A 25670-nucleotide genomic window follows, 5' to 3' on the forward strand; every position below is an offset into this window, starting at 1 on the left:
GCGGTCCGGTTGGCTCCTTGCCTTCTGTTCTTTGTGCGTTGACATCAGACCTCTCTACTGCAGACAGGCTGCCCTACCTGAGGGGGTACAGCTGCCAGCAGCCTCAGTTTACAATCCTAACAAAGGAGGAGAGCCTTTCTCTACATCTAGGTATCAGTTTAAGGGAAAAGGCTCTGTGTTTGAGAGTGGGAGCGGAAACTGTTTCCCACGTACTTCCTTGGCAGTCATGACCTGCCAAGGCTGAAACTGGAGATGGGACTTTTTAATAGACCATGATCTCACTGGGAGCATATGGGGAAGAAAGTTCATCTTAGAGATGGCAGGGCGTGAGCTGTGAAAACAGATAGTGCACACCTACTAGATGCTGGGCCCCCGCTAGGTATTTTATTTCACTGGAGAGCAAAACAATATATCATCCCTGCCCTCATGGCACAGATGGCCTCAAGTGGCTAAACCATAGCATGGCTAGCTGAGAGAAATGATAGTTCTTTCTTTTTTTCTTTACTGATTGCGAATGGGGTTGTATTTTTAATTTTGGTATCTATGTGTTCATTGCTAGTATATAGAAATCCAATTGATTTTTTTTGTTTTTATGTTGTATCTTGCATGTTTGCTAAACTCACTAATTAGTCATAGAAATTTTTTTTTGTTTATTCCCCAGGATTTTCTGCATAGACAATTGTATCACTTGCAAATAGGGATTGTTTCATTTCATCTTTTCCAATCTGTATGTTTTTTATTTCTTTTTGTTGCCTGATTGTGTGGCCAGGACTTCTAGTCCTATGTTGAACAAGAGTGCTGGGAGTGCACATCCTTGCCTTGTTCCTAGTCTTGGGGAAAGCATCAGCCTGTCACCATTAAGTGTAAGGTCAGCTGTGGATTTGTTGTAGATGCCACTTGCACTTTGCTGGCATGGTTGTGAGTAGGACTGTGGGTTTTGTGTGTGTGTGTGTGTGTGTGTGTGTGTGTGGTGTTTGGCTGAAATACAGTGGTTATTATCTACAAGTTTTCTGTCTTGAAACAGGGAGATTTGTTGGGGCATTTTCTCTTTGTGCTCCTTGGCATTTCTGAGTTGCTGGTCTCCTCAGTTCCAAGTCTGAGCTATACGCAGAAAAGGAAATGCAGGAAGCTCACCACTGTGTTGTTCCTTGGATCCTGAGGTCCCAGCTGGTCTGCCTTCTTCAGACTGCCGTTTGGAGTCTTCTTATAGTCATCTAGCATAGAATGCCCAGGGGTTTTCATTGTTCTTAGCAGGTGGAATCAGGGAAAGTGCACCTGCTCCATCCTGCTGGGAGTGGAAATGGTTGGGGGAAATTGGAGCATATAGGTCGGGGCTAGTTTAGATGCAAGGGCTCCGTTCTGTAGGTGCAGGAGGGCTGTGGAGGCTCAGCCCTGACAGCAGTGGGAGGGGGATGGGAAGAGGGGGAGTGGAGAGAGCCTAGGTGGCTGCTGCCTGTGTCCAGGCAGGAGGTCCTGAAGTCCTGAGGTCCTGGCCGTGACAGTAGAACTGCAGCAGAAAGAAGGACAGGAAGTTCCATGAGGACAGTGAGGAAGTGCAAGGAGACCAGGTTGGTCTGAGGTTTCTAGCTAGAGCAGCTAGCTGGTTCTGAGATAACAGAGACAGAGGGAGGGGTCTAAGCGTGGCAGAGGGGTGTATTCTAGGCATTGTAGAGCAGATCTGGAAGACTGGACTTACTGTGCTTCCCCTCAGGGGAGGCTTCACAGAGGAAGTCTGGCTGCTGGGTAAAAATCCAGGGAGTGTGCATTCTGGGCAGAGGAATTCTGGCTGCTGGGTAAAAATCCAGGGAGTGTGCATTCTGGGCAGAGGAAACAACGTGGGAAAAGGCACAGATACAGAAAACGGCGTGATGGGCCTGTTGGGACTCCAGCTAGCTGAGGCATAAGTGGGTAGTTACTGGTTCCATGACTGGGAAGGATGCTGTAGGAGTGCACAAAAGGAAGAAGTTCTGGAATGCGAGTTGATGCTGCCAGCGGTCCAGTTGGCTCCTTGCCTTCTGTTCTTTGTGTGTTGGCATCAGACCTCTCTACTGCAGACAGGCTGCCCTGCCTGACGGGGCACAGCCACCAGCAGCCTCAGTTTTACAATCCCAGCGAAGGGGGAGAGCCTTTCTCTACATCTAGGTATCAGTTTAAGGGAAAGGCTCTGATTGGCCCAGGTTGGTGATGTGCCTGCCTTTGGACCCATCACTGTTGCAAGGGAGTGGAGAGTTCTAATCTAGGCCGGATCGTCTGCCTACCCCTGCTGGGGCAACCAGAGTCTTTTAAAGGAGAAGGCAGACAAAATGCATCTGGGGAAGATAAAAAAGACTGTTTACCATGGCTTACTGTAATAGATTTTGAAGAATATGTAGTCTGGCAGTGCAGGAACTCTTCATGGAGATTAAAGCAGGGGACTTGATCAAAGTTAGGTTTTATTAAAATCATTCTGGACACTGTATGGGGTTGTGATTGGAAGTGAATGACAAGAGGTGTCAAGGCGGGTTCGGAGGCCACTGCTGTAGCTCCAAGGAGCACTGATGAGGCCTAAGCTAGCTTGGAATCCTGACTTACTTTATTTGCACTTCACCTCTAGCGACAGCATCAGTGAGGTGGAGAACAGGGATAGAGTCCTAGAGATGTTAGACAGGCAAGACTTGGTGGCCAGATGGAGGCAAGGAGAAGGGGGTCTTATGGAGGATTCCCCACTGCCACCAAGGGCATAAAGAATGAGTCTCTGGAGGGCTAGCCTTATCTTTGGAAACACTATTAAGTGTTGGCAGACTCGATGTACCTTATTGCTTCTTCAGAAGCGTTAGTGTTGTTGGCTTCTTGTGGTATCCAGCTGGAAAAGGAAGCTGATTGATTGCATTTCCCTCCCTTTAAAGAGCTTCCTTTTTTGAGAAATCAGATGATAGGTGATACAGTCAGGACTGCCAGTGGAGAAATAGGTTGGGGAGAGGGAGACACTGGCTTGGAGACTCTCCTGCCCCCAGCCTGCCCCGAGGCCCGCGAGTCTGCTTTAGGCACATTCGTCCTTTTGGCATCATCCTTGCTGGGAAGGCTTTTAAGGGATTTAAGGAAAGAAATGACACAATCTGATTCATGTTGCACCAGATTTCCTCCTCTGTTCAGAATAGACTATGGGTGGAGGTAGAGTGACTCCAAGAGTAGCAGCAGGGAAGCAGGGCACCAATTAGGAGACTGTCGCAGCAATCTAGGATGGGGACGGTGGAGGTGGTGAGAAATGGTCACATTCTGAATACATTTTGAAGGTAAGAACCAGTTTTAGTGAGGATTAGATACGGAGTGGGAGAGAAAGGAGATGAAAACGACTCCAAATTTTTGGTCTGGGCAGCTGGAAGAACATTGTCTTAAACTGAGGCGGACACAACGCTGGGAGGAGCACGTCAGGGGTCTGTGTTGGACATGTTTAAGTTTGAGACACCCACCATGTCTTACACAAAGCTCCCATCTACTTCTTACTTGACACAAACAGTTGGATGTACTGGTCAGGAGTTCAGAGCAGGGGTCCAGGCTTGGAGAGAAATCTGAGCATCGTTAGCATGGAGGTGATATGTGTGAATCCAGGAGACTAGTTGAGATCACCAAGGGAGTGACAGAGAAGAGATGAAAACAAGGACTGAACACTCTGACATAAGAGGTGGGGAGATGAGGGAGAATAAGCAAAGATAAGCCAGTGAGGTGGGCGGAAAACCAGGAGAGCTAGAGGGCATGATTAACTGGTGTCAAAGCTGCAAGGTAAGGACTGAGACTTTACCAATGGATGTAGCAAAATGCAAGACAGGCCAAATGCATATGCTGTTGGACCTAAGCTTAACTTTGCAAATAAGTCATAGTTCCTTCCCAGAAGGAGAATATAATTTTGCAAAAAGGGATCATTTAAGATTTATTGAAATAAATCTGAGAAAGATGTGAAGATAGTACCGTAGGAATCCAGCAGAAGGAAACAGTGCTTCTGGCTTTTGTGGGGAGGATTGAGTCAGATTCATTCATACCTTCATTCATTTGTGTGTTCATTCATTTGGCAAAAACTTATTGGGTGCCAGGGGTTGCGGGGAGGAGGGAAGAGAGAGTTGTTATCTAGTGGGTATAGAGTTTCATTTTTGCAGATGAAAAGAGTTCTGGAGATGGCTTGTGGTAATGGTTGAATAAGAATATGAATGTACTTAATACCATTGAACTGTACACTTAAAAATGGTTAAGACTGTAAATTTTATGTGACATGTATTTTCTCACAATTAAAAATGGAGAGAGATTAAATAAAAAACAGAGCACTTTTTGGGGCCCCATCATGAACTTGGTCTGGGATATGATGTTTGAAATGGATGCGCCATCTCAGTAGATGGAGGTAATGTGGAGAAGAGTGGAGGAAGACGTCCAGCTGAGAGGGTTTTGGGAACTATCAGTCCTGTTTGTCTGGATGGTAGGGTCTATCGGGGGAAACCATGCAAGCTGAGACTGCAGCCGGGCCAGTTGGTGCAGGCCCAGCATCCTGGCTGTGGAGTTGGGCCTGCCTTCTTAGATTCTGGGAGCCTCTGATGGTTTCTGCCCAGGGGAGTGTCATTCCAAAGGTGTGTATTTAGATTAATTTCATTAGTCCTTCCTGTTAAACCATTGCCTATTAAAAGCAGTGGGGTTGAGGCATTCATTTTTATGGTGAAAATTCTGGCCTAGCAGAATTTTAGATATCCAAGCATGTGTCAATGAATTGAGTAGGTTATTTTTCCATCCATTTTACAAGTATTTATTGAGGATCATCTAAGTGCCCGTAGTGTTCTAGGCAGTTGGGGGTATGGGATGGGGTGAATTTAACAGGTCTCTTCTCTTAAAAAGCCTACAGTCTAGAGAAACCCCCTCTCCTTCCTAAACAAGAAGTTATGCCACAACGTGCCATGTGTTACCATAGGCATGCCACCACAGTTCCATGGGTACTGAGAGGAGGGGGTGCCTGGCCTGCCTGGAACACTGGGGAGGCTTACAGGGAAAAACTGTCCAATGGATTTAAAGGACAAGCAGGGATTTTCTAGGCAAAGAAGCAGAATGGGCATCCCAGGAGTATGGTAAATCAAAACTTATTGGGTGCTATGAATTTAAAGCTAAACTTTTATTTCATTGGCTTTTAGGTGGTGCTGGCTAGAGTGTATACGTTTGGACCCAAGCTTAACTTTTCCAATGTGGAATCCTGGGCCTTCATTGGTAAGTTTGTTTGATGCCTTCTTACCAAATTATGCTATCGACGATTGGTATTTGGAATGAAAGGCAAGGTAGTTATCATTGGCAAGTTCTCTGTGGAGGTTACCAGCCCGGGACCTGGAGAAGCCTGTAGCACAGGCTGAAGGGGTACATAGGAAAAGTGAAATCTCACTGTAGGTTTCTGTGGTAGATGCAGAGAGGGAGGCCAGAGGAGGGGAACCAAGGGGTGCGGGGGATGGATGCAGCGGGCCTTATGGAGAGGTGGAGCTTTGGCTCTGTTTTGAAGGGCAAGCTAGATTGAAAAAAGTCCAGGGAGGAGTGAAAGAAGATTTTCGGGACTTGAGAACATAGAGGTGAGGTGTAAACAAAGTGGGCTTGGCAGCAGTCCCATAGGAGCAAAATCTTCATCGAAAGGAGTCATGGGCAAGAACTGTGGTGGGATCTGCTGGCGTCTGATGATTCTAGTCCATCAGCAAACTTTTTCTGTAGAGGACCAGATGCTAAATATTTTTGGCTTCGTAGGCCATGTGGTCTCTGTCACAGCTACTCCACTCTGCTGTGGTAACATGCAAGCAGCCATAGATAATATGGAAATGAATGGGTGTGGCAGTGTTCCAGTAAAACTTTATTTACAGAAGCAGGTGGTGGGCTGGATTTGGCCTGCGGGATGTAGTTTGCCAACTCCTTTTCTAGACCCTAAATGCCCGGCTAAGGCACATAGACTTTATCCTGAAGGCAGTGGGAAGCCATTGAAGTTATTTTGGATAAAGAAGTGAAGTGGCAGAAGTGATGTTTACATTTTAGGAACATTCATCTGATAGCTGGACAAGAGGCATGGGCCCCTTTTGGAAGGCAGCAGCAGTCATCCAGGCATGAGGTCTTGCGGTGAACAGTAGTGAAAATGGAAGCAAAGGATCAATGGAGGAGATACTGCAAAGGGAGAACCAATAGCGTTTTCAGTCTTCTTAGACTTTAGAGGCAGGAGTCAAAGAGGATGAAAGTTTAAGCTTGCTTGTTTACAGTGGTATCTTTGACAGAAATGTAGATGTTGGGGGTGGAAAGGATAGCTGATGCATCTGGTTTTAGATATGTTGAATTCAAGATAACAGTGGTTCATCCATAAGAAATGTCCAGCAGAGAATTGGAAATGCAGGGCTGAAGCCTGGCCTGAGAAGATTAAGTCTAGAGATGTGGAATGGAAGCCATAGGATTAAACATGGTCTCCCCAAGATGAGCAGTGGGCTGAGCTGTGGGGAATATGTGTAACTATGGGATGGGAAGACGATGGAAGAGACCCAGAGGCCATGGAGGAGAGTCCCAGGAAGGGAAGAGAATGGGGCAGCAGAGACCAGGGAGAAGGGACCTGAAGGGAGGCTGCTGAATTTGTGACAAGGTCTTTGCAGATGGCCTTGAGAAATGTAATGTCACAAGAGGGGAAGGGAAGAGGAAGCCAGGTTACATGGAGTTGGACATAAATGAAGGATAAAGAATTGAGATGTTACAAAAATAGACCGCTCATAGAAGGTTTGGGTAGTAAAAGAAGGGAGACACATAAGATTTAGATACTTGCTTGTCAGAATAACCTTTGCTTTAGCTTTGAGGCAGGCAAAGCATGCTGTGACCAGTTTTCATTTCCTTCTTTGGAGCCAAGCTGTGTTTGGGAGTTTGTGTGTACCTTGGGCTTGTGATTGTGTTCTTATGCTCCCTTTTGAGGTGTGGTGTTCATAACTCTGCCACAACTTGCACCACGGAATCCAGCCCATGTTTGGACCCTTGCCATGAGACAAGATGTGATCTGTTGGGGAAGTAGTTGCATTTGTATAAGTTGGAGGAGAAAATAGAGTGGACCAAAAATTGAAATAAACCTTCTTACTACAGAGTCTATCCAAGTATGGGGACTTGAGGATAATTCCTCCAGTCATGATTTAATTATGTATCAATTTGTGCTCTGAGTATTTTGAGTGTACCTTCTTTGGTTTGAATTCTAAGTAGTTTTTGACTTGGTTTGTGTGAATATAGCAGTTAGAGAGCTGGTAACAAAAGCAACAGTTGTAACTGGTTTAGAGCCATGATTTATTGAACACTCATTATGTACTAAGTCCAGTGCTAAGTGCTATTGTGTATCATCCCATTTCATCTTTGCAATGACCTATGTGGGGGGAATTATTAATAGTATTCTTATTTCAGCCAGAAATAAGTCATAGATGAGTAACTATGCAAGGTTACAAGGGATTTGAACCCGGGTCTGTATAATCCCTGGCTTATGCTGCTTCCTACTTTATCTTGCCTGTGTCTGGAATTTTTCCTCCTACTAATGTAGAAGGACTAGAGATAGATCGAGTCCCTCAGGTTAAATATTCAGAGGCTGTAGTGGGTGTTTCCACTTCTTAGGAGTCTATTGAAAGGGCAGAAGAAGTGTGGGAAGTCTGGAAGAGACTAAGGCCAAACCTCAAACACTTACTTTAACTGTTTCCCCAGATAAAATTTAGTTGAAGGCAGCAGCCTTGGGCTTGGAAAGAAAATAGCTCTAGAAGGCATGAGAGTCAGATTCCAGTCCTAGCATTATGACAATTATAATGTCATTTTTGTTTAAACTCTTGGCATTTCTCTCCAATTACCTCCAGCTTTGAGCTCCAAAGGCAGGCTCCTATTTTGTCTTGTTTTTCACTGTATCCCCAGCATCGTAGCACAGAATCTGGCATGTAGTATGTTATGTACTCACTAATTATTTATTGCTTCGAATGCACCAAGGGACTTGGTACAAGGCGCTTAGCCTCTCAGGCACTGCTCTTGGCATCATGGTTATAGAGGTGAAACAGGACAAGGTCTCTGCTGTCGTGAAGCAGACGTCTACATGTGTGAGATGTAGAATGTGACGTCAGGTATGATCATGCTCTGAAATAAAAGGCAGTGAGACCGGGGTGGAGAGGGAAAGGCCTGTCCAAGAAGTGAGACAGTGAGCTCGTTGGGGGTAAAATCCATAAAATTCCTCTTGGGGTAACTACAGATTGTCAGCTGCACTGTCAGCACCTTGTTTTAATTGTTTTGCTTGGCTGCCATTGCCAGTGCCCAGCTGACTGCTCCCTGCAGCGAGAACTCCCACCTCAGGCCTCGCTTTCTTCAGCTCTGCTGAGCGTGCCTCTCCTGGGTCGGCTCCCGGTTCTCCTCCAGCTGCTGAGATTCCAGCCTCCACAGCCTGCTCTGCTGGTTCTCTGTTCTTTGTCCTTAGCTTCTGGTTTGGCTTGGTCCCTTTCACGTCATCCTTGACGTCCTCCCTGGGTGAGCTCATCCACCACTCACCTCTGTCTTGAAGACACCCGGATCTCCATATCCGGTCTGAACCTCCTCCCAGTCCACACTCCTAGTGGTCTGCCCCGAGGGCACCTCAACCTGTCTGTCCCCTCCTGAGTGCCACATGCGTCTTTCTCCCTGTGCTGCCTGCTTGGTCCACGCCCCTCAGTTGCTTCTGCTTCATGAGTCGTCCTGGCCTTGTCTTTTCCCTCATATTCCCTTGGTTACCACATCCTGAAGAGCTCATCTTCTAATTTGTCAACTCAGTTCTTCTCTGTCTCTCCACTCCTGTGTTTAGGATTCATCATTTTGTTCTATGACAGCCTCTTAATTGGTCATCCTGTGTTCATCTTTTTCCTCCCTCATTCCACTGCCCACATTCCTATCAACATGATCTTTCTAACACATGTCTGATCAGAGCTTTCTTTTGCTTAAAGCTCTCCAAGAGCTCCTCATTGCTTAGAAAATAAAAGCTAACCCCCTTCGGCGGGGCCTGCAGTCTTCTCATCATCTGGCCCTTGGCCCCCTGCAGCTTTTGCTCCCCCACCCCCACCCCACTTTGGGTTTTCCTTTTTCCCTAACTCACATTTCTAACCTCAGCCTAGCTACCAACAGCCATCACCTCCTAGTGCCTTTGCAATGCTGGGCCCTCTCCTGGGAATGGCGTGGTCTCTGTTCACCCTCTTGGGAACTCAACTCCAGTTTCCCCCAAATCTTCAGGACACCATCCTTCCCTACCCAGCACCTCTCCATGACCTGGAAATGACCTTCCTCCTGGCTCCCAGAACACCCTCATGTCTCTCTTGCAAAGCACTTATCGGTGTTACTGTTGATATACTTACCTGTTATGCTCAGCAACCTGAGCTCCTTAAGGGTGGAGACCACACAGACACGCACACACACACACACACACACACACTCTGTCTCTCTCTCTCTGTTCCAAGTGCCAGCATAGTTTACCTGGCTCAGGAAGTTTTTGTTGTAAGAGTGAGGAGTGGTCTGTTTGTGCAGCCAAGCAACAGATTTATAATGTGATAAAATGTACCTGAAATGGGAGGTTCATTGGCCATTGGGTTTATTGGGGTGCTCTTCTTTTCAGCTTTGAGTGCAGGACAGGTTGTGTTGGGCTTGAGTTTGTGACGCCTGTTGTGTCTCCCAGCATGCTGAGACCTCAGGACTGTCTCTTCTCTATATTCTTTGCCCCTGACTTTTTATTTTTTTAGCTCTTGTTTTTGATGGACTGATAATAGCAATTCAAAATGAAAAATAATCCATCAAGGAATTCTCAGGAATGAGGTCCACCCACCTTGGTCCTGGATGAATCCCAAATTTCCTAAATTAGCCAGAATATCTATTCTTGCGAACTACTGTCTGACAGCCTTTTTCCCCCTTAATCCAGCTGAGAATGCTTTTCTTGAAGGGTAAGGATACCTAGTGGCCCTTCATGGGGGTGCCTGAGGGCCTCTTTGTCTTCATTTTAAACCTTGTAAAGTCCCCAGTGAATACTGAGGAGTCTAACAAATAGGAAGAAGCTCTGACCCCAGGGGTCCCAAGTCAGCATCTGTACTTTGCTTGGGAGCTAGCACAATGCACCTAGCCAATAGCATATAAACTCTCATGTTTTCATTCAGTCCCTTAAACTTGTTGCTTGTTGTGTCTTCTTCACTTCCTATCTCTGCCAGAGACCTGAGAAGTTGTGCCAAGAGTGCAGCTTTTATTTGGGGCCTCACAGTAATCTAGGAAAGCTTTTCAGAAGAGAGCCATTCTCAGCACCGAGGTGTCCTGCAGACCAGGACATTCCAGCAGGCTCTTGGAACTGCTTACCTTGGATGGAAATGCTTGTGATGCTGCCTCCCCTTGTAGGGACTTTCCATATGCTGTTCCCTCAGCCTGGAATGCATTTTTCTCCTGGTTTGCCTAGCTCATGCCTGTTCACCCTTTGGAACTCAGCTGATTGGCCTGCCTCCTCCTCAGAAGCCTCCCCAACCTCCCTGATAAGAAGGCTAGATCTTGTCCTCACCATTCCCATACCAGCATCTAGCGCTTATGGACTGCTCACCTTGTGTCAAGTACTGTTAGAATGCTTCATGGGTAGCTACTTTGTATTAGGGGCTTGGTAGATGTTGGCTGAGGTAAGTGTCATCATTGTCCCAAAGACACTGTGTGAGGAAACTGAGGCCTCCACCCATTGAGTAGGTGACAGAGCAGGAGTTTATCCCAGATGCTGGACTGTGGGTTTACGCTCTGACCCTTTCTTCTATACGCCACCGTTCCCTCTGCTCCAAGTCCTTGCAGTCTGTCCTTTTCCAGCACTTGTCACAGAGGTCATGACCTCGGTTTGTGTGGTTATTTGATTAATGAATGTTTGTTCCCTCACTGGGCAGCCCTTTTGAGCCCCAGGATGGCAGGAGTACCTAGGACTCTAGGCAGGTGCGCAGCCTGGAGTTGACCGAGAGCATGTGGGACTGCCCACTTGCCCACAGCTGCTTCTTGCCTTTTGCATCACAGGAGGGTGGGCTAGGACCATAAAAGAGCCAGCCCAGGCCTCCCCCTTTCTGGAGCTCACTGAGTGCATGCATGGGGTTTGGCCGTCACCCTCGCTTCCATGGTTCTGCATCAGAACCAGCTGTGCTGAGGAAACATCTGTGCCTTGTTAAGGTCTGTTCCTTCTGCCCACTCCCTTTGCCCTTTTCTCTACCTTACAACCCCTTTGTTGTCCTTCTTCAAGGAAAGGGGCCCCCTTTGTCTCTCAGGGCAGAGCCAGCTGCCCTTCTCCTGGTCCTCTTGATCTGCACACACTCTGAGGATGACTGCCCATGGCAGGTCATGATGGTCCGTCTGCCCTGGACTTTGGTTTCTGTGGCAGAGCAATACTTTGTACAGTCAGGGCTCATGGCCCTACGGAAGGCTGAGGGAGAGCCTGAGGTCATTACCTTAAGAGAAGCTGCTTCATGGTGCAGTTGGTATGTGTGCATGTATGTGTGGATGTGTGCTTTTTTCATGCATGATGTTTTTATTTGTGTTATTTATCCCCCTGCTATATCTCCCTCTCTCAGGGGTCTAACATGGAGCTTTGAATAGTAGATACATCATAGCTCTTGGCTAAATACATATTTTCTCCCCCGCTGATCTGAAGGCACCTCCCTTTTCCCCTACCCCTCACTTTGGTACCTCGGTGACTTCACAGGGTTGTTATGACTTCCCAGACCTCATTGAGATTGCAGTGATGTGAAAACCCTACCTAGATTCCAGCCAGCTGGGCAGGGGCCTTGGCAGCAGGGGAAGCCCAGTTCCCTAGGGCAACTCACCAGGCCTCCAGGGCTCTCTAGGGCCAGGCTGGCTGAGCTTCAACTGACTCATACTGTTTTTGACTGGGAAAAATAAAAATTTTAAAATGGCTTCTGACCAAATGGGGAAAGTGGATGTGGGAGGAGGAGAAGGGGGACGTTAGCCACACCCTAGGTACATTTGCCAGCAGCAAACTGAGATGGGCTTAAAGTGTGGCTGGCCTCTAAGACGCCTGCTTCAAAGGGCATTCGGCACACTGGTCTCAGGCTTTGGAGGCCCACCTGCTTCAGAACATCAGCTCCATGTCTGTCTAGCGTTGTGACTTAAGACAAACCCACCAAGCTCCCTTAGCCTCCATTTTCTCATCTGTAAAATGGGATTGTAATCATTAGAATAACCTTTATAAGGTTCTTGTGAGAGTGGAATGAAGATGTGCTTAGCACCGTGACTGGCGTGTAGAAAGCACCAAATATTTATTATCTGTTAACATTGTTGTTGTTTGTCAAAGTATTATTGTTAATAATAATTATAAGAAGACTTTGGAACAGATATAAAGTCTAAAATGCAGGCTGTGATGAAAGGGAGATGGTATATAAGAAAAGTGCTTTTTGAATTGCACATTATGTCCAGATATTATTATTAGCACAAGTATGTCTATTATTGTTTTGTCTTTGAAAAAAATGCTGGAGCACAATTTTATGATGTTGAGTCTATGTCCTTTGTCGTTTTGTTTTTTGTTTTGGAAAAAGGTTTGTCACATTGGCCTTTATTGGAATCTTGTCCAGTGGATGTATGACCCACATTGGTGACCCTGGGTGCCAAATGCCTGGACAGCACCTGGCAAAGAAGAGCCATTATTTCAATGATCACTATTGTTTAAAATCGTTATGGTAAACAATACCTGACAGAAGTTCTTAGAGGTTCATTGACAGTAAATTGTGGGCAATGCACTGAGTTATTATTTACTCTAGACCTGAGAAATTCTCCCTCTCCAAGTTTTGTGTCTTGTATAGCTAAATAAATATAAACAATTTCCTTAGAATTTGATATAAACAGCTACCGTTGTCTTCACAAGTATGTTAGAAATACTTTCTTAATAGCAACTACTTGACTGTTTTGTTTTTTATCTCCATTCCCTACCATTACTCTGCCTCTTCCCATCTTTCTGAAATAAAAGTGAGCCAAATTAGCCATTTAAAAAACACGTAGATACTTTCAGGCAGAGGTTGAAAACTGTCTACCCCCTGGCTGCATCTGGCTTGCAGATGTGTTTTGTTCAGCACTCATAGTGTTTTAAGATGTTTAAATTAGTGGCCAACATTTAAAAATGGGTAGATTTTTGAATCAAAATCCAGATTTCCAGCTCTTCATAAAAAATCAAAGGTCTAGCGGGCCTGGGCCCGTCTTCCTTGTGGCAGTGCGGAAGAGTGGTGGTCCCTCCCCTGGGAGCTTGTTTCTCCAGCCTGCCTCCGGCTGGCCCAGCCTCCCTGTACCTTTCCATGGCCTGCTTGGCCCCTGTAGGAATAGAGTTTGTAGTCTCTGCTTAATATAACTAATACCCCTTAGATACTGTGTAGCAGTTTAGAATTATTTCCACTAGCAACTGTGACCATAGGTAGGAAGGATATTTTACTTGCTAAGTTGTCGTTCTTATGATAGCCCAAATGGCTATAATAGTATTTTAGGCTCTTTTGGATTTAGTAGAATTACCTTCTCTCCTCTCTGTGGGATTTCCTCATTAACAATTTTTAAAAAGTGTTCAGCAAGGCTTATATAGCAACATAAAATTTTAAATAATGCAGGATATAAATTTCGATAGCTGCTATTGAAGGGGGGTTGCAAACAAGTGAACTGCTTTAATTCAACAATTTATGGTGTTGTAAATTTGAAAAATAAAAGACACTTAGTTTTTTTTTTTTTTTTTTCAGAATAAAATAATTAAATAGTTGACCTTTGGCAGAGTCTTTGTTGAAATAGGCAAGGGTTTTGAGCTTCTCAGAACTTGAGACCATTGCCTTCTGGAGTCTTTCCTCAGATGAGTCTGTGCCTCCTTCTAGCTAGTGTACTCTGAGCACTGTGGCCACATCTGGAGGGTGGAGAGGAGACTTGGCTTCCAATGGTGGTCACTCTGGGGGAGGGGGGGGCCCTTGCAAATACCAAAATTTTTTTAAATTATTATTTTATGTGCTTTTAAAAACTTTTTTGTTTTTGTCATCACAAAAGTAATAAACACTTGTGATAAATTCAGACAACACTGAAGTGCTTTAACATAAGCAACAAAATCTTCTGTGACCTCCCCCAACCTTTTCCAACCATTCCCCAAACATAAGCACTTTTGAGAGTTTGCTTCTTATACTCCTGGACTTTTGCATTTGCTTGTTTCTCTCCACCCCTACCCTTTGCCCTCAACCACGACATAGATACTTTCCCTTTTGTTTTCTAAAGATAGACTCTCCCTGTGCATGGTGTTCTGCAAGTTTCTTTTTACAGCTGTCAATTATTATGGTTATTTTTCCAAGTCCATATGTACAGATAAATGTACTTGTCACTTTTAAAAGTTGTACTCCATGTTATGGTTGTATGTTAAGTACATTTCATTTTGTATTGATAGACACTCAGGTTGTTTCTGATCTTTTGCCATTGCAGTCATTGCTGCTGTGGAAATTTTTGTGCACACCTGTGAACTTTTGCCTGAGATTTTCTTTGGTATAGATACATAGAAGTAGGACTTTTGGTTTAAATGGTTTGCTGTTTAAAATTTGAATCCATAATGCCAAATTACCCTCCAAAAAGGCTGTACCAATTCATGCTCTTCCTAGGAGCATCCCATTATGGCTTTGCTAGTCTAGTTTTTGCTTACACATGTGTAAGAAAGTAAATCTTAAAAGCCTCACAAATAATGCCATCAAAATTACATGTTTATCTTAGAAAAGCATTCAGAATATATGTCTGTAGATTTAATTATATGATTTTTATATCTTGACTTTGATGATGGTTATCATCCTGCAAGGTGACAAAAAGTTCCCTAAATACTGTACACAATTATTAAATAATTATTAAGGATATCAGTTGTGCCAGGTAGCCTTTGGAAGAATTACAGCCAAATCACAGCTTCCTTTTCCACAGCTCTGCCAGGCTGGCTTGTCTTTCCCACCAAGGGCTGAGCCATTAATACTGAGGCTGGGTCAGCATTTGAAGGGGCCCTGCCAGGGAGTGCCAGGCCTTGGGCCCCAGAGACCTGGGGAGTGGGAGATGGCAAGTGACTGCTGTGAGGCTGAGACAAAGTTTTTGCCTACAACACCCCATGGCTGTTTCCTTTACTGAGCTAGATGAGGAAAGCAAAGGGAAGTGATGGTCCCAGACTTCTGGTGGTCACTTTTGTTCATAGATTTCTCACAGGAGTGCTAACATTTAGGCTCATGTTTACGAAGGTTTGAAACCTTAGCATTTGGGAAGGATCTGCAAATTCTCAGCCAGGGGCCTTAACTGATGACAGGTAGTTGTGAACTCTTGGTCCAGGCTGTATCTCAAGACTTCTTCTTAGAAGGACAGGTCAGCTTACCACCTGCTAACTGCATGTGAAATTTTGAATTCTACCTTCTCTAGCTCTCCTCTCTGGCTCTGAGCTGGTGTCTGGCATTTGCAAACAGTTTACCCTTTGTTGACTTCTTAGCACTAACCTCACTTTTATGAGTCTGAGTAGACTTGATACCCAGGCCATTTATCCTTTGAGGGTGCCCTCAGCTTCATCAGACCCATGCTGGGCAGTCTGGCATAGTGGAAAGAGGCACTTGGAGCCAGACAGACCTGGGTTCAAATCCTGACATCATCACATTTACTAACAGTGTGACCCTTTGGCTGATGACCTCACCTCTTTGAGCATCAGTGTCTCCTTCTACAAAGTAGGGACAGAAATTCTTTCCCAGGGGTATTTTGAAGGACATACGAATTAATATTTGTCAGGTGCCTCTCAGATGTTCAGCACAAAATAAACAGTGTATAAATATGAGTCCTCTCTTATCTTCCTGCTGTAGAGAGAAAGTTCATTGGGGATGCTCCAAGTTGGTGGCTACTGGCTGAGGATCCTGGAGTAAGAGGAAGGCTACCATGTAAACCCAGAGATGAATCATGAACAATGTGTATTCTCAGGAGCTTAGTATTTGATATGGGAGCCTAACAAGCAAATAGTGTGTCCAGTAATAGGAACTGATTAATAGAGGAAAGATTAATTAACCTTCTAGGTGGGTGGGGTGGAAAAGTAGGTGGGGTATTGAAGGTTCAACGGGAGTTCGACAGAGAAGATAGACCATAAATAATAAATATACGGCTGTATCCACTAGAGATAAAGTTACATTGTTTTTTATGTACATGTTGACTTCTTTTGGCCTTGCCAATGCACTGATATATTCAAATTCAGCTCCTCTCTTTTTCTCTTCCCTTTTCCCTTCACTCTGCCTTTCCTCCAGCCCTGCCTTGAAATACTCAGCCACTGAAAATTTCTTAAAGAATTTCTTTGTACTTTAGTAAGTCCTCAGAGGATACCAGTTCACCCTACTGAGATTTTACAAGAACTTTGGTGTAGCTGGGGTTTTTTTTGCATTCCTTTTTCTATGATAGATATAAGTTCTTTTGGGTTGCCCATCAATGAACAAACTACCAACCATTTGATGTTTACTGCGTGACTCCTGTATACCAAGCACATGTGCCATTTCACTTAGTCCCCAGAATGTCAGAGCAGCTTTGTGAAATGGGCTGCCCGTTCTTTCTTATGGATGAAGAAACTGAGGCTTAGGTAGGTTAATATACTGAATATTATACATGTAGTGAGTGGGAAAGCCACAGTTCACCTCCAGGGTCTTTTTCTCCCTCTTTGCTGCCTTGCTTGGGGTCCTGCTCATAGTAGGTGGACAGCAGATGTTTGTCTGAACATATGAGAACACTGCCTGCCACGTGCCGGTCAGTTTGATTTGTGCTACTGGTTTTGTAACCCACATGGGGCAATGACAGCTGCTCAGTTACTTTCCTACCTATTAGTGGGGCCCCAGGGTCACACATCAGTCATAATTGACAAAAAACACAATTTCCCTTTCCTCTCAACTTTTATTTCTAAGGTACTTGTAAGCAGATAGATTAGATTGTTAACTTTTCATTTTTTGCTTTGTCTCTCTCCTTTAAAGACTATGTGAAAGAATACACAGTGCCCTGAGAGCCTGGCCTGGGAATCAGAAACTTAGATTCCAGCTTCGGTTCTGCTGGTAACTCCTCAGTCATTATGGGTAAATAATATTCCCTCTCCAGAACTACTAGATTGTGTCCTTGGTGCAGTCTGGGGTTCGGGTGGTCCTAGGGACCCTGCCTACTGCATGAACCTGTTATCACCATGTGAGGCTGGAAGGATCTCAGCGTTGGTGTTGGGCAGGCCTGAGTGAGCATCCTGGCTCCTGTACTTCCCAGCTCTGTGACCTCGGGCTAATCACCTGACTCCCTGATGCTTGTCCTTGTCTACGAAGGAGGGCTAAGAGGACCTGCTTCCCAGGATCACTGTCCAGATTGAATGAGAAGGAACGTCGGCTTCCTTCCTTCTGTCTCCAACTCCTGAGTGCACTGGTTTTAGACTAACTGGGTGTTTCTGCAGTTGAAACCAAAACACCTTCATTAGGTACAATGTTCATTATACCTCGCAACACCCTGAGATACTCAACTCTTAGATTTCTTGAAGCTCTTTTTTGTTAAGAAACTCCTCAAAGGAAGATACTCTTCTACCCCATTGAGCTTTATTAGTGCTTCAATGACAGCACCTTATTTTTTCACTTTTTTCCCCCTTGCAGACAGAAGCTGCAGTGTGAATCAGTTTGCATTTATATAATTTCTTTTGCATTTCTTTGCAAAGAGGAAAACTCCATTCATTTAGCAAATGTCCGTCATGCCCAGGCCTTATGTTAGGTGAAGGGATTTGGAGAGAAATAGAGTCACTGACCTCAAGAAGCTTACAGGGAGGAAAGGTGTAAATACATAAAGTGACACATGGGTTTGTCCTGTCACCAAGGTATGCAGTAGATGCTGTGGGAGAAGAGAGGATGACACAGGTTCTCTCTTGGAAGACCTCATAGAGAAGAGGTGACTTGTGAGCAAGTCTTTTTTTTTTTTTTTTTTTTTTTTTTTGAGAGAGGGTCTTGCTCTGTCACCCAGGCTGGAGTGTAGTGGCATGATCTCCTAGCTCACTGCAACTTTGAAATCTTGGGCTTCAAGGGATCTTCCTGCTTCCGCCTCCCAAGTAGCTGGAACTACAGGTATGTGCCACTTGCCTGTCTGATTTTTTTTTTTTTAATTTTTTGTAGAGACAGCGTCTAGCCATGTTGCCCAGGCTGATCTTGAACTCCTGGCCTCCAGTGATCCTCCCACCTTGGCCTCCTAAAGTGCTGGGATTATAGACATGAGCCACTGCACCCAGCCGTTGTGAGCAAGTCTTAAAAGATGAGTAGGAAGGAGTCTGTCAGCTATAGAAGTAGGAAGGTCCCAGGCAGAAGGAGCACAGGGCAGAGGCTAGAGCCCTGGTAGGAGGTGACACACTGGGTGCATGTCTGGAGCTGGAGCCAAGAGGTGGAGGACCTAAGTGGCTACATCTTGGCAGTCACCCATATATTGGCAAGCCCCAAATCTTTGTAACCAGCCCAGATTGTCTTCCTGAGCCCCCAACTCCCATACCCACTGCCCATTCAGCAGCTAGCTGCATGTTGAAGTGTAGTGGTCTTCCCAGACCCAACATAACTAAATAGAAGTCTTGATTTGTTCCTACAAAAACAAACAAAAAACTAGCCTTGCTCCTCCTCAGTCTTCCCCATGTTATGAGGTCCCATCATTTTTACCTGGCTACCCAGGCCTAAAATGTGGGCATCATCTTTGATTCTGCTTCCTCCTGTGTTCTTCACATCATCTGTTTGCAATTCTTTTTTCGTTTGTTTTACTGGTTTTAAAAATTATTTATTTATTGAGACTGAGTCTTGCTTTGTCATCCAGGCTGGAGTGCAATGGTATGATCTCGGCTCACTGCAATCTCCGCCTCCCGGGTTTGAGAAATTCTCGTGCCTCAGCCTCCCGAGTAGCTGGGATTACAGTCGTGCGCTACCACTCCTGGCTAATTTTTGTATTTTCAGTAGAGATGGGGTATCACCATGTTGGCCAGGCTGGTCTCGAACTCCTGACCTCAAGTGATCCACCCGCCTTGGCCTCCCAAAGTGCTGGGATTATAGGCATGAGCCACTGCACCTGGCCAATTTATTTCTTTTTAATTAACACATAATAATTGTACATATTTATGGGGTACATAGTGATGTTTCAATACATATAATCTGTAGTAACCAGATCAGAATAATTAACATATCTGTCATTTCAAACATTGCAATTCTTGACAACTCTTACTGTATGTCCTGGAAGCCACCACTGCTCCTTATTATTATTAGTTTGTTTCTTTATCAACCAAGCAGGCCAGACCACTGCTCTACCCTCGTTCAAACCTCCACTGTCTTTCAGCAGGTCTCTGTCAGTTTGCTACATAGGCAAAGAGATCTTTTAAAAAGCAAATTTGTGTCATTTCCTTGCTCTAAACTCTCCAGCGGCTTTCTGGCGTCTTTGGAATGGAATCTAAACATCTCGCCTTGGCCTGCCAGCCCCTCCTGCTCATCTTCTCTGGTCTCATCACTTGGCACTCTCTGCTCACTCCATTTTAGCTGCTGCATCTTTCTTACTGTTCCCCTTGTTGCCTCATGGGCTTTGCACTTGCTGTCCTCAGCCTGAGCTGCTCTTCCCCAGACACCGCCTGTCTCACCTTCACTCCACGCTGGCCTCTATTCAAGTGTTCTCCCACCTGTCTGAAAGAGCACCGTTCCGCCCCCGCTCCCCGCTGCTTCAACCATTCTGTCCTACCTTGCTGTGGTTTCTCTCATTAGCACTCATCACTCCCTGACTTTATATGATATGTTTGTTTGTCTTCTTATTTAGTGTCTGTCTTACCCCACAAGAATATAAATCCATGAAGATGGGACCTGGTCTTATCTATTGCATTCAGCACTCTAGGGCCTAAAACAGAGCCTGGCACACAGTGGGTGATCCTGAAACACGAGGTGGGTGGATGGACAAATGACTGAGTTAATGCATGCCTGAATGCAAGCGAAGACTTTGGAGTTTATTTCTTAGGCAGTGCAAATCTAGTAGACATCTTTCAGGAGGTGAGTGACGTGGTCAGCACTTTTATTTTAGAAAGCCAGCTGGTGGCAGTGTGGGGGCTGGACTGTAGGAGGGAGGCAGCAGAATTACTTTAGCGGCTGTTAAAATCGTCCAGGAAATTGATGCTGAGTGTTGTGCTAGAGCTGTGGGGATGGAGAAGAGGGGACAGATGACAGGACCTGAAGATCTTTGAGTGTCTTTGATTTCTATTGGGATAACTTGGTATAGTGATTCCTTTATAAGAAAAGCAGGAGGGGACGAGCTGGTCCAGGGAGAGACTGTTGACACTCTGTGGTGTTTTTCTCACCAAGCAAACCTAAGCCCTGGGATGCATGTTCTCTGTAGTGGCATTGGCTCTCTGGGGAGTGACTCTGCTGCTCCGCAGCCTCCCCTGTTCCATTTTTTAATAAGAGAATAGTCAAGATGGTGGTGTCAGTGAGTGGGAGTCTTCTTCATGCAGATGGATCCATTGATCTTTGCATACTCCAAGCCACACTAAGTCATTGGTTCTTTTCTCGCAGTGGGTACATTTCACCTTATTTGATTCTGATCTGACAAATGCTGCTTTTTTTTCTTTTCTTTTTTTTTTTTTTTTTGTTTGTTTAAAGAATACCTAGACTGTGCTCAAGTTCCAGGTGGGGTTTACAGATAACTGGGGTTCCAGCATCTCCCTTCTTACAAACACGAACAGGAGGCTTTGCCGTCCTTGGGTCTCAGGGAGGCAGACCGGCAGCAGGCACACATTCCTGGCCCAGGCGTAGCCATGCTGTCTGGTGCTGCCTTTTGAGACCTTTTGTGTGTGTGTGTGTGTGTGTGTGTGTGTGTGTGTGTGTGGGCCTGAATGATTCCTTCTTTCAAAAATTCAACCCTCTCCAAATTTTGATGAAAACCTTTTCATCTCTGAGTAAGCACATTATTTCCCATCTTGATGAGGTGTGTCCCCTCTGTGTCCCTGAGAGTATGTCATCCCAGCCTTTTAAATTTTATTGTATTTTTTTATTTTTTATTTTTTCATACTAGTCAAGTGCAGTAGTGAGAAGCGGGGAAAGAGTAGAACAAGGGGCCGGGCGTGGTGGGTCACGTCTGTAATCCCAGCACTGTGGGAGGCTGAGGTGGGTGGATCATGAGGTCAGGAGATTGATACCATCCTGGCCAACATGGTGAAACCCTGTGTCTACTAAAAATACAAAAATTAGCTGGGCATGGTGGCACACGCCTGTAGTCCCAGCCACTCGGGAGGCTGAGGCAGGAGAATTGTTTGAACCCGGGAGGCAGAGGTTGCAGTTGAGCCGATATCATGCCACAGCACTCCAGCCTGGCAACAGAGCAAGACTCTGTCTAAAAAAAAAAAAAAGAGTAGAACAAGGAGTTTGATCTGTTACAGACTGAACTATCAATGGAGATAACTCACTACCTTCGGACCAGCCTCATCCCAGTCTTTTAAGCCTGGTCCAGAATTCCTAATCCCTAATCCTGCTTGTCAGGCCCTTCAAAGTGAAATGCTGTACCATCTGTATAGCTGGATGCTCACCTCCTACCTCTCCTCTCCCTTCCAAAGGTTCCGATGTCATAGGAATCTACGCTAGAGGGCTTCCTGTGTGCCGGGCACTGTGGTAAGCACTTCACATGCATTCTCTCTAATCCTTACCACTTCGGGGATGTAAGGATTATAATCTTCTTTTACAGATGAGGAAGCTGAAGCTTGCCACTGCTTAGTAGTTAAGAGTATGGGCTTACAGCCAAACAGACCCTGGATTGATTCTCAACTAGCTGGGGACCTTGGGCCTGCTACTTAATTTTTTAACCTTTTTCCACATTTAGAAGATAAAGATAATATAGAGAGAGATAATATAGAAGATTATATAGGTATTATATATATATATATCTTCTATATTATGAAGATAATACAGAGTTGTGATAAAAATTAAATGAAATGACCAGACATAGTGGCTCACTGTTGTTTTGTTTTGTTTTGTTTTTTTGAGACAGAGTCTCGCTCTGTCGCCCAGGCTGGAGTGCAGTGGTGCAATCTCGGCTCACTGCAAGCTCTGCTTCCCGGGTTCACGCCAGTCTCCTGCCTCAGCCTCCCGAGTAGCTGGGACTACAGGCGCCCGCCACCACGCCCGGCTAATTTTGTTGTATTTTTAGTAGAGACGGGGTTTCACCGTGTTAGCCAGGATGGTCTCAATCTCCTGACCTCGTGATCCACCCGCCTCAGCCTCCCAAAATGCAGGGATTACAGGTGTGAGCCACTGCGCCCAGCCCATAGCGGTTCACTCATGTAATCCCAGCACTTTGAGAGGCTGAGGTGGGAGGTCACTTGAGGCCAGGAATTCAAGGCCAGCCTGGGCAACATAGCAAGACCACTTCTCTTTTATGAAAAAAAATTAAGAAAAATAAAAATTAAATGAAATAACATGTAATTTCCTAAGTACATTAAGTACGTGCCTACTATGCGCCGGACATTGTGCTGTCAGCAGATAATAGCTCATCGCAGATGCTGTTATCATCATCATCATCCCAAAGCCACAGATTGAGTCTGTAGGTGAGGCCCTGCCTGGCTCTAAAGATTGTGTTTTTTTCTCCTGTTGCTCCCAAGTTCACCTGTCCCAAACTTTCTAGCCCCTAAGTTTGCTTCCTTGCGCTTTTCTGGTTGTGCCATTTGTCCCTGTCTGGGCAGTGGGCTCAAGCTAAGGCACAGCAGTTTTCCAGTCCCTTTGAGCTACTGACCTCTTTTCTGTCATTGACTGAACAGTTTCCGGTGGCTGGATCGTCTGTGTAAGAGCTTGGACAATTTTTTCTGATTGTTACCATCATTGTGTTTACTGTGAAAGGGCTTCCTGTATAGTTGTTTGTGTTAGCAGCATTGTCTAAATGAAACAAGAGTGGCAACAGAAAGGGTTGGTGAGCAGTCCTAGTCTTTTGGGGTCACAGATCACTTTGTGAGTCTGAAGAAATTTATAGACTCTCTCAAAAAAATAAATGACAAGACAAATACAAGCCCAGCATTTTTCATGAGACGTTTTCCCTGAAGTCCACCCAGGGATCCCAGTTAACAATTTCTGATCTGGCAGGCTATGTGCTCTTTTGTCATTGTGCTGCTCCTCATTCACAGCCATGAAGGGTGTAATGTTTCTGCAGGATGTTCGTATTTAAGGGTTGTTGGGCAATTTGGCAACACTATACCTGTTTCATTGATACTATGTGCTATTTGCATTTATTTCCCATATTCGAGATATGTATTCACACATGAGAACTGGCCTGGCCATTTTGATGAGATGTACCTGCTGATTTGCACATAAACTCAAGCCATGGCCTGCATCTAGAGGATCGACTGGAGAGGCTTTTTTTGGCCCAAAACATCAGACTAGTAGGAATTTTATTATGAGTTATAGACTAAAAAGGGGGATAAACTTAGCTTCAGCAGGGTTTAATATTCTCAATTCAGGTAAGTGTAAATCTCTACTTTTCATTTTAAACATTTTTGAAATTTCAGTCTTTAAAAAAATGCTTTTTTTTTTTTCCTTCCAAGTTTTAAGGTATGGGTTTGGGAGAAGGCAGATTCCAAACACTTTAACTCTTCGACCTCAGACTTGCTTATGAGCCTCTCTTTGGAACATTTCCAGTGAACCGTGGAGCAAGCCTGCCATATCCAGCAGCCGTAGGCATGATGATCACTGGTGCCGATGGCCCCTCCACTCCCTGCCTGGCTTTTGAGGCCCCGCAGAAAGAAAGGAACAGAATCCTTTCATAAGGAAGGCCCCAGAATCCTTTCTCCTGCTGTAGCTATGCTGCCAGTGTCCTCTGTAGATGGAAATGGAACTTGGATTTTGGGTGCCAGAACTGAATTCATCACAGATAAGATTAGTTGATATAAAGCTGTTTCTGATGAGCAGTTTTTCCTCCAGAGTTTTCATTTTTGCTTTTTCTAAATTATACAAAATAATAGACACTCATTACAAAGGGAGGATCATAATGCTCCATACCTGGTTTTGAATTCCACTTCTGTCACTTATTAGATGCAGCCCTGGGCAAAACACACGCCCTCTCTGAGCCTTGATTTTTCTCATTGAATGGGAGATCTAATTATTTTACCTCATAATACTGCTGTAGGGATTGAAGGAGATTGGTATAAATAATGGTTTTCTGAGAGTCTGGTGTGTATTTGCTTTTTTTCAGTTAATATGAATTGAGCACCTACTAAGAGCCGGTCACTGTTCTAGTTGATATGGAACCAGTCAAGAGCAAGACAGAGAGGGTCTCCGCTCTCATGGTGCTCACATTCTAATCAGAGGAGGCACAAGAACACAAGATCACTTCAGTTATTAAGAAATTAGAACCCAGGGGTAGCATGAGAGTCACAGGAAGGACCCCTTCACGTCGGATGGCCAGCAGAACCCTCCCTGAAGAGCTCAATGCTTTGTGACGCCCCCGGTCCCAAGTTTTCCAGGACTCCTACTTTTAAAAACACTGCCCCTCCAAGTATATAGGTCTCAATTTTGAGTTTGGAAAATCTGACCACATATTAGTTCTCTTGTTCATTAATGGGCTTCCCATTTAGAGAGTGAGTTCCTGGGACAGGAGCCATGTCACAGGACCTTTTGAAGGTCTCAGGGCCAATATGGACGACACTTCTCTTGAACACTCACCCAGTTGGGCTGACATGAAAACCTCATGGTGGGAGGTGGGGGGTGATTAGTTTCCAGCCAGAGCCCATTTTGCTCCATTGCTGCTTTGAACATTCTGGTTTCTAAGGAGCTGGAAGTAGTTTCTCTCAGCGAGAATGTGGCACACTGTCATCTCCTGATTCTCTGCATGCAGTTCTTCAATGGCTTGTTGAGGCTGCGTGGAAGCCCAGAGGTCGGGGCAGTTCCAACTCACACACTGGCATTTGAACGGCAGAGCAGTAAGCCCTACACCTGACATAACTGCATTGCCTTCTTGGGGTACGGTATGGATTTTTAAATGACCATTTCAGCCTGCTGGGCTGGGCAACGGTGATCCAAACTGATGAGTCAGGAAGCCACTGAACAGAAAGGCAGGCTGCATCTGACTCACCTGTCATGTCGATAGTTGACCTCCTTTTGTTTGACCTTGATTTGCTCAGTGCAATTAAAGATGCTGTTGTGAGTGCACTTCTGCTACCTGATTTAAATAAAGTCTAACATGTGACAGCTCAGGGTCTTAAATGCACACACGACTTAGGCAGACGGACAGATGGGTGAGTGGTTAGCCTTTCACTTACCTCTGAATTGTAATTCTATCACAAGGAAAGGGCTTAATTTCAGGAACACGGAGTAATTATTTGAGACTAGATACAATGCCAAAGCAGCAGGCCTTGATTCCTTGCTACAGGGCAGCTTAATCAGGAAATGGCCTAGATGGCCGCCTTTCAAGTAGGTCCTTGCAGTAGCTTGGCAACAGGCACAGGGTCATAATTGGAAGAATTTGGCTGTGAGTGTCTGTGGGTGTTTACAGTGCACTATAGGGCAGGGCTTCTCTTATTTATAGAATATTTTGAGCAACAAGCAGCAGAAGGCTGAAAAGCCACTAAAATCTCGATTTATTTTTAACAAATTCCATTTTTCTCCTCATCCCAGAAGGAGAACTGAGTTATTAAAAAACAGTTAAAAAATACATCATTGCAGAGCATG

At 45.1% G+C, this 25670-nt stretch overlaps 1 protein-coding gene across 11 annotated transcripts in view; it reads left to right on the forward strand.

Moving 5' to 3' along the window:
- The window catches only part of BMAL1 (basic helix-loop-helix ARNT like 1), a 109440-nt gene that overhangs the window by 26899 nt on the left and 56871 nt on the right, over window positions 1-25670 (forward strand). For 8 of the 11 annotated variants that reach the window (XM_034932178.3, XM_034932170.3, XM_034932184.4 and 5 more), the window contains exon 2: window positions 5145-5217. Coding sequence is in view for 5 of the 11 variants with exons in the window: in XM_055094136.2 (XP_054950111.1) it covers window positions 5145-5217 (73 nt within the window). In the remaining 6 variants the exon portion in view is untranslated. Of the gene's footprint in view, window positions 1-3138; window positions 3273-4265; window positions 4593-5144; window positions 5218-25670 lie in introns of those variants that run through there. The other 3 variants (XM_034932172.3, XM_034932180.3, XM_034932166.3) reach the window with 3 other exon arrangements.

Source organism: Pan paniscus, chromosome 9, assembly GCF_029289425.2.
Source record: "Pan paniscus chromosome 9, NHGRI_mPanPan1-v2.0_pri, whole genome shotgun sequence".
Classification (NCBI taxonomy): Eukaryota; Metazoa; Chordata; class Mammalia; order Primates; family Hominidae; genus Pan; species Pan paniscus.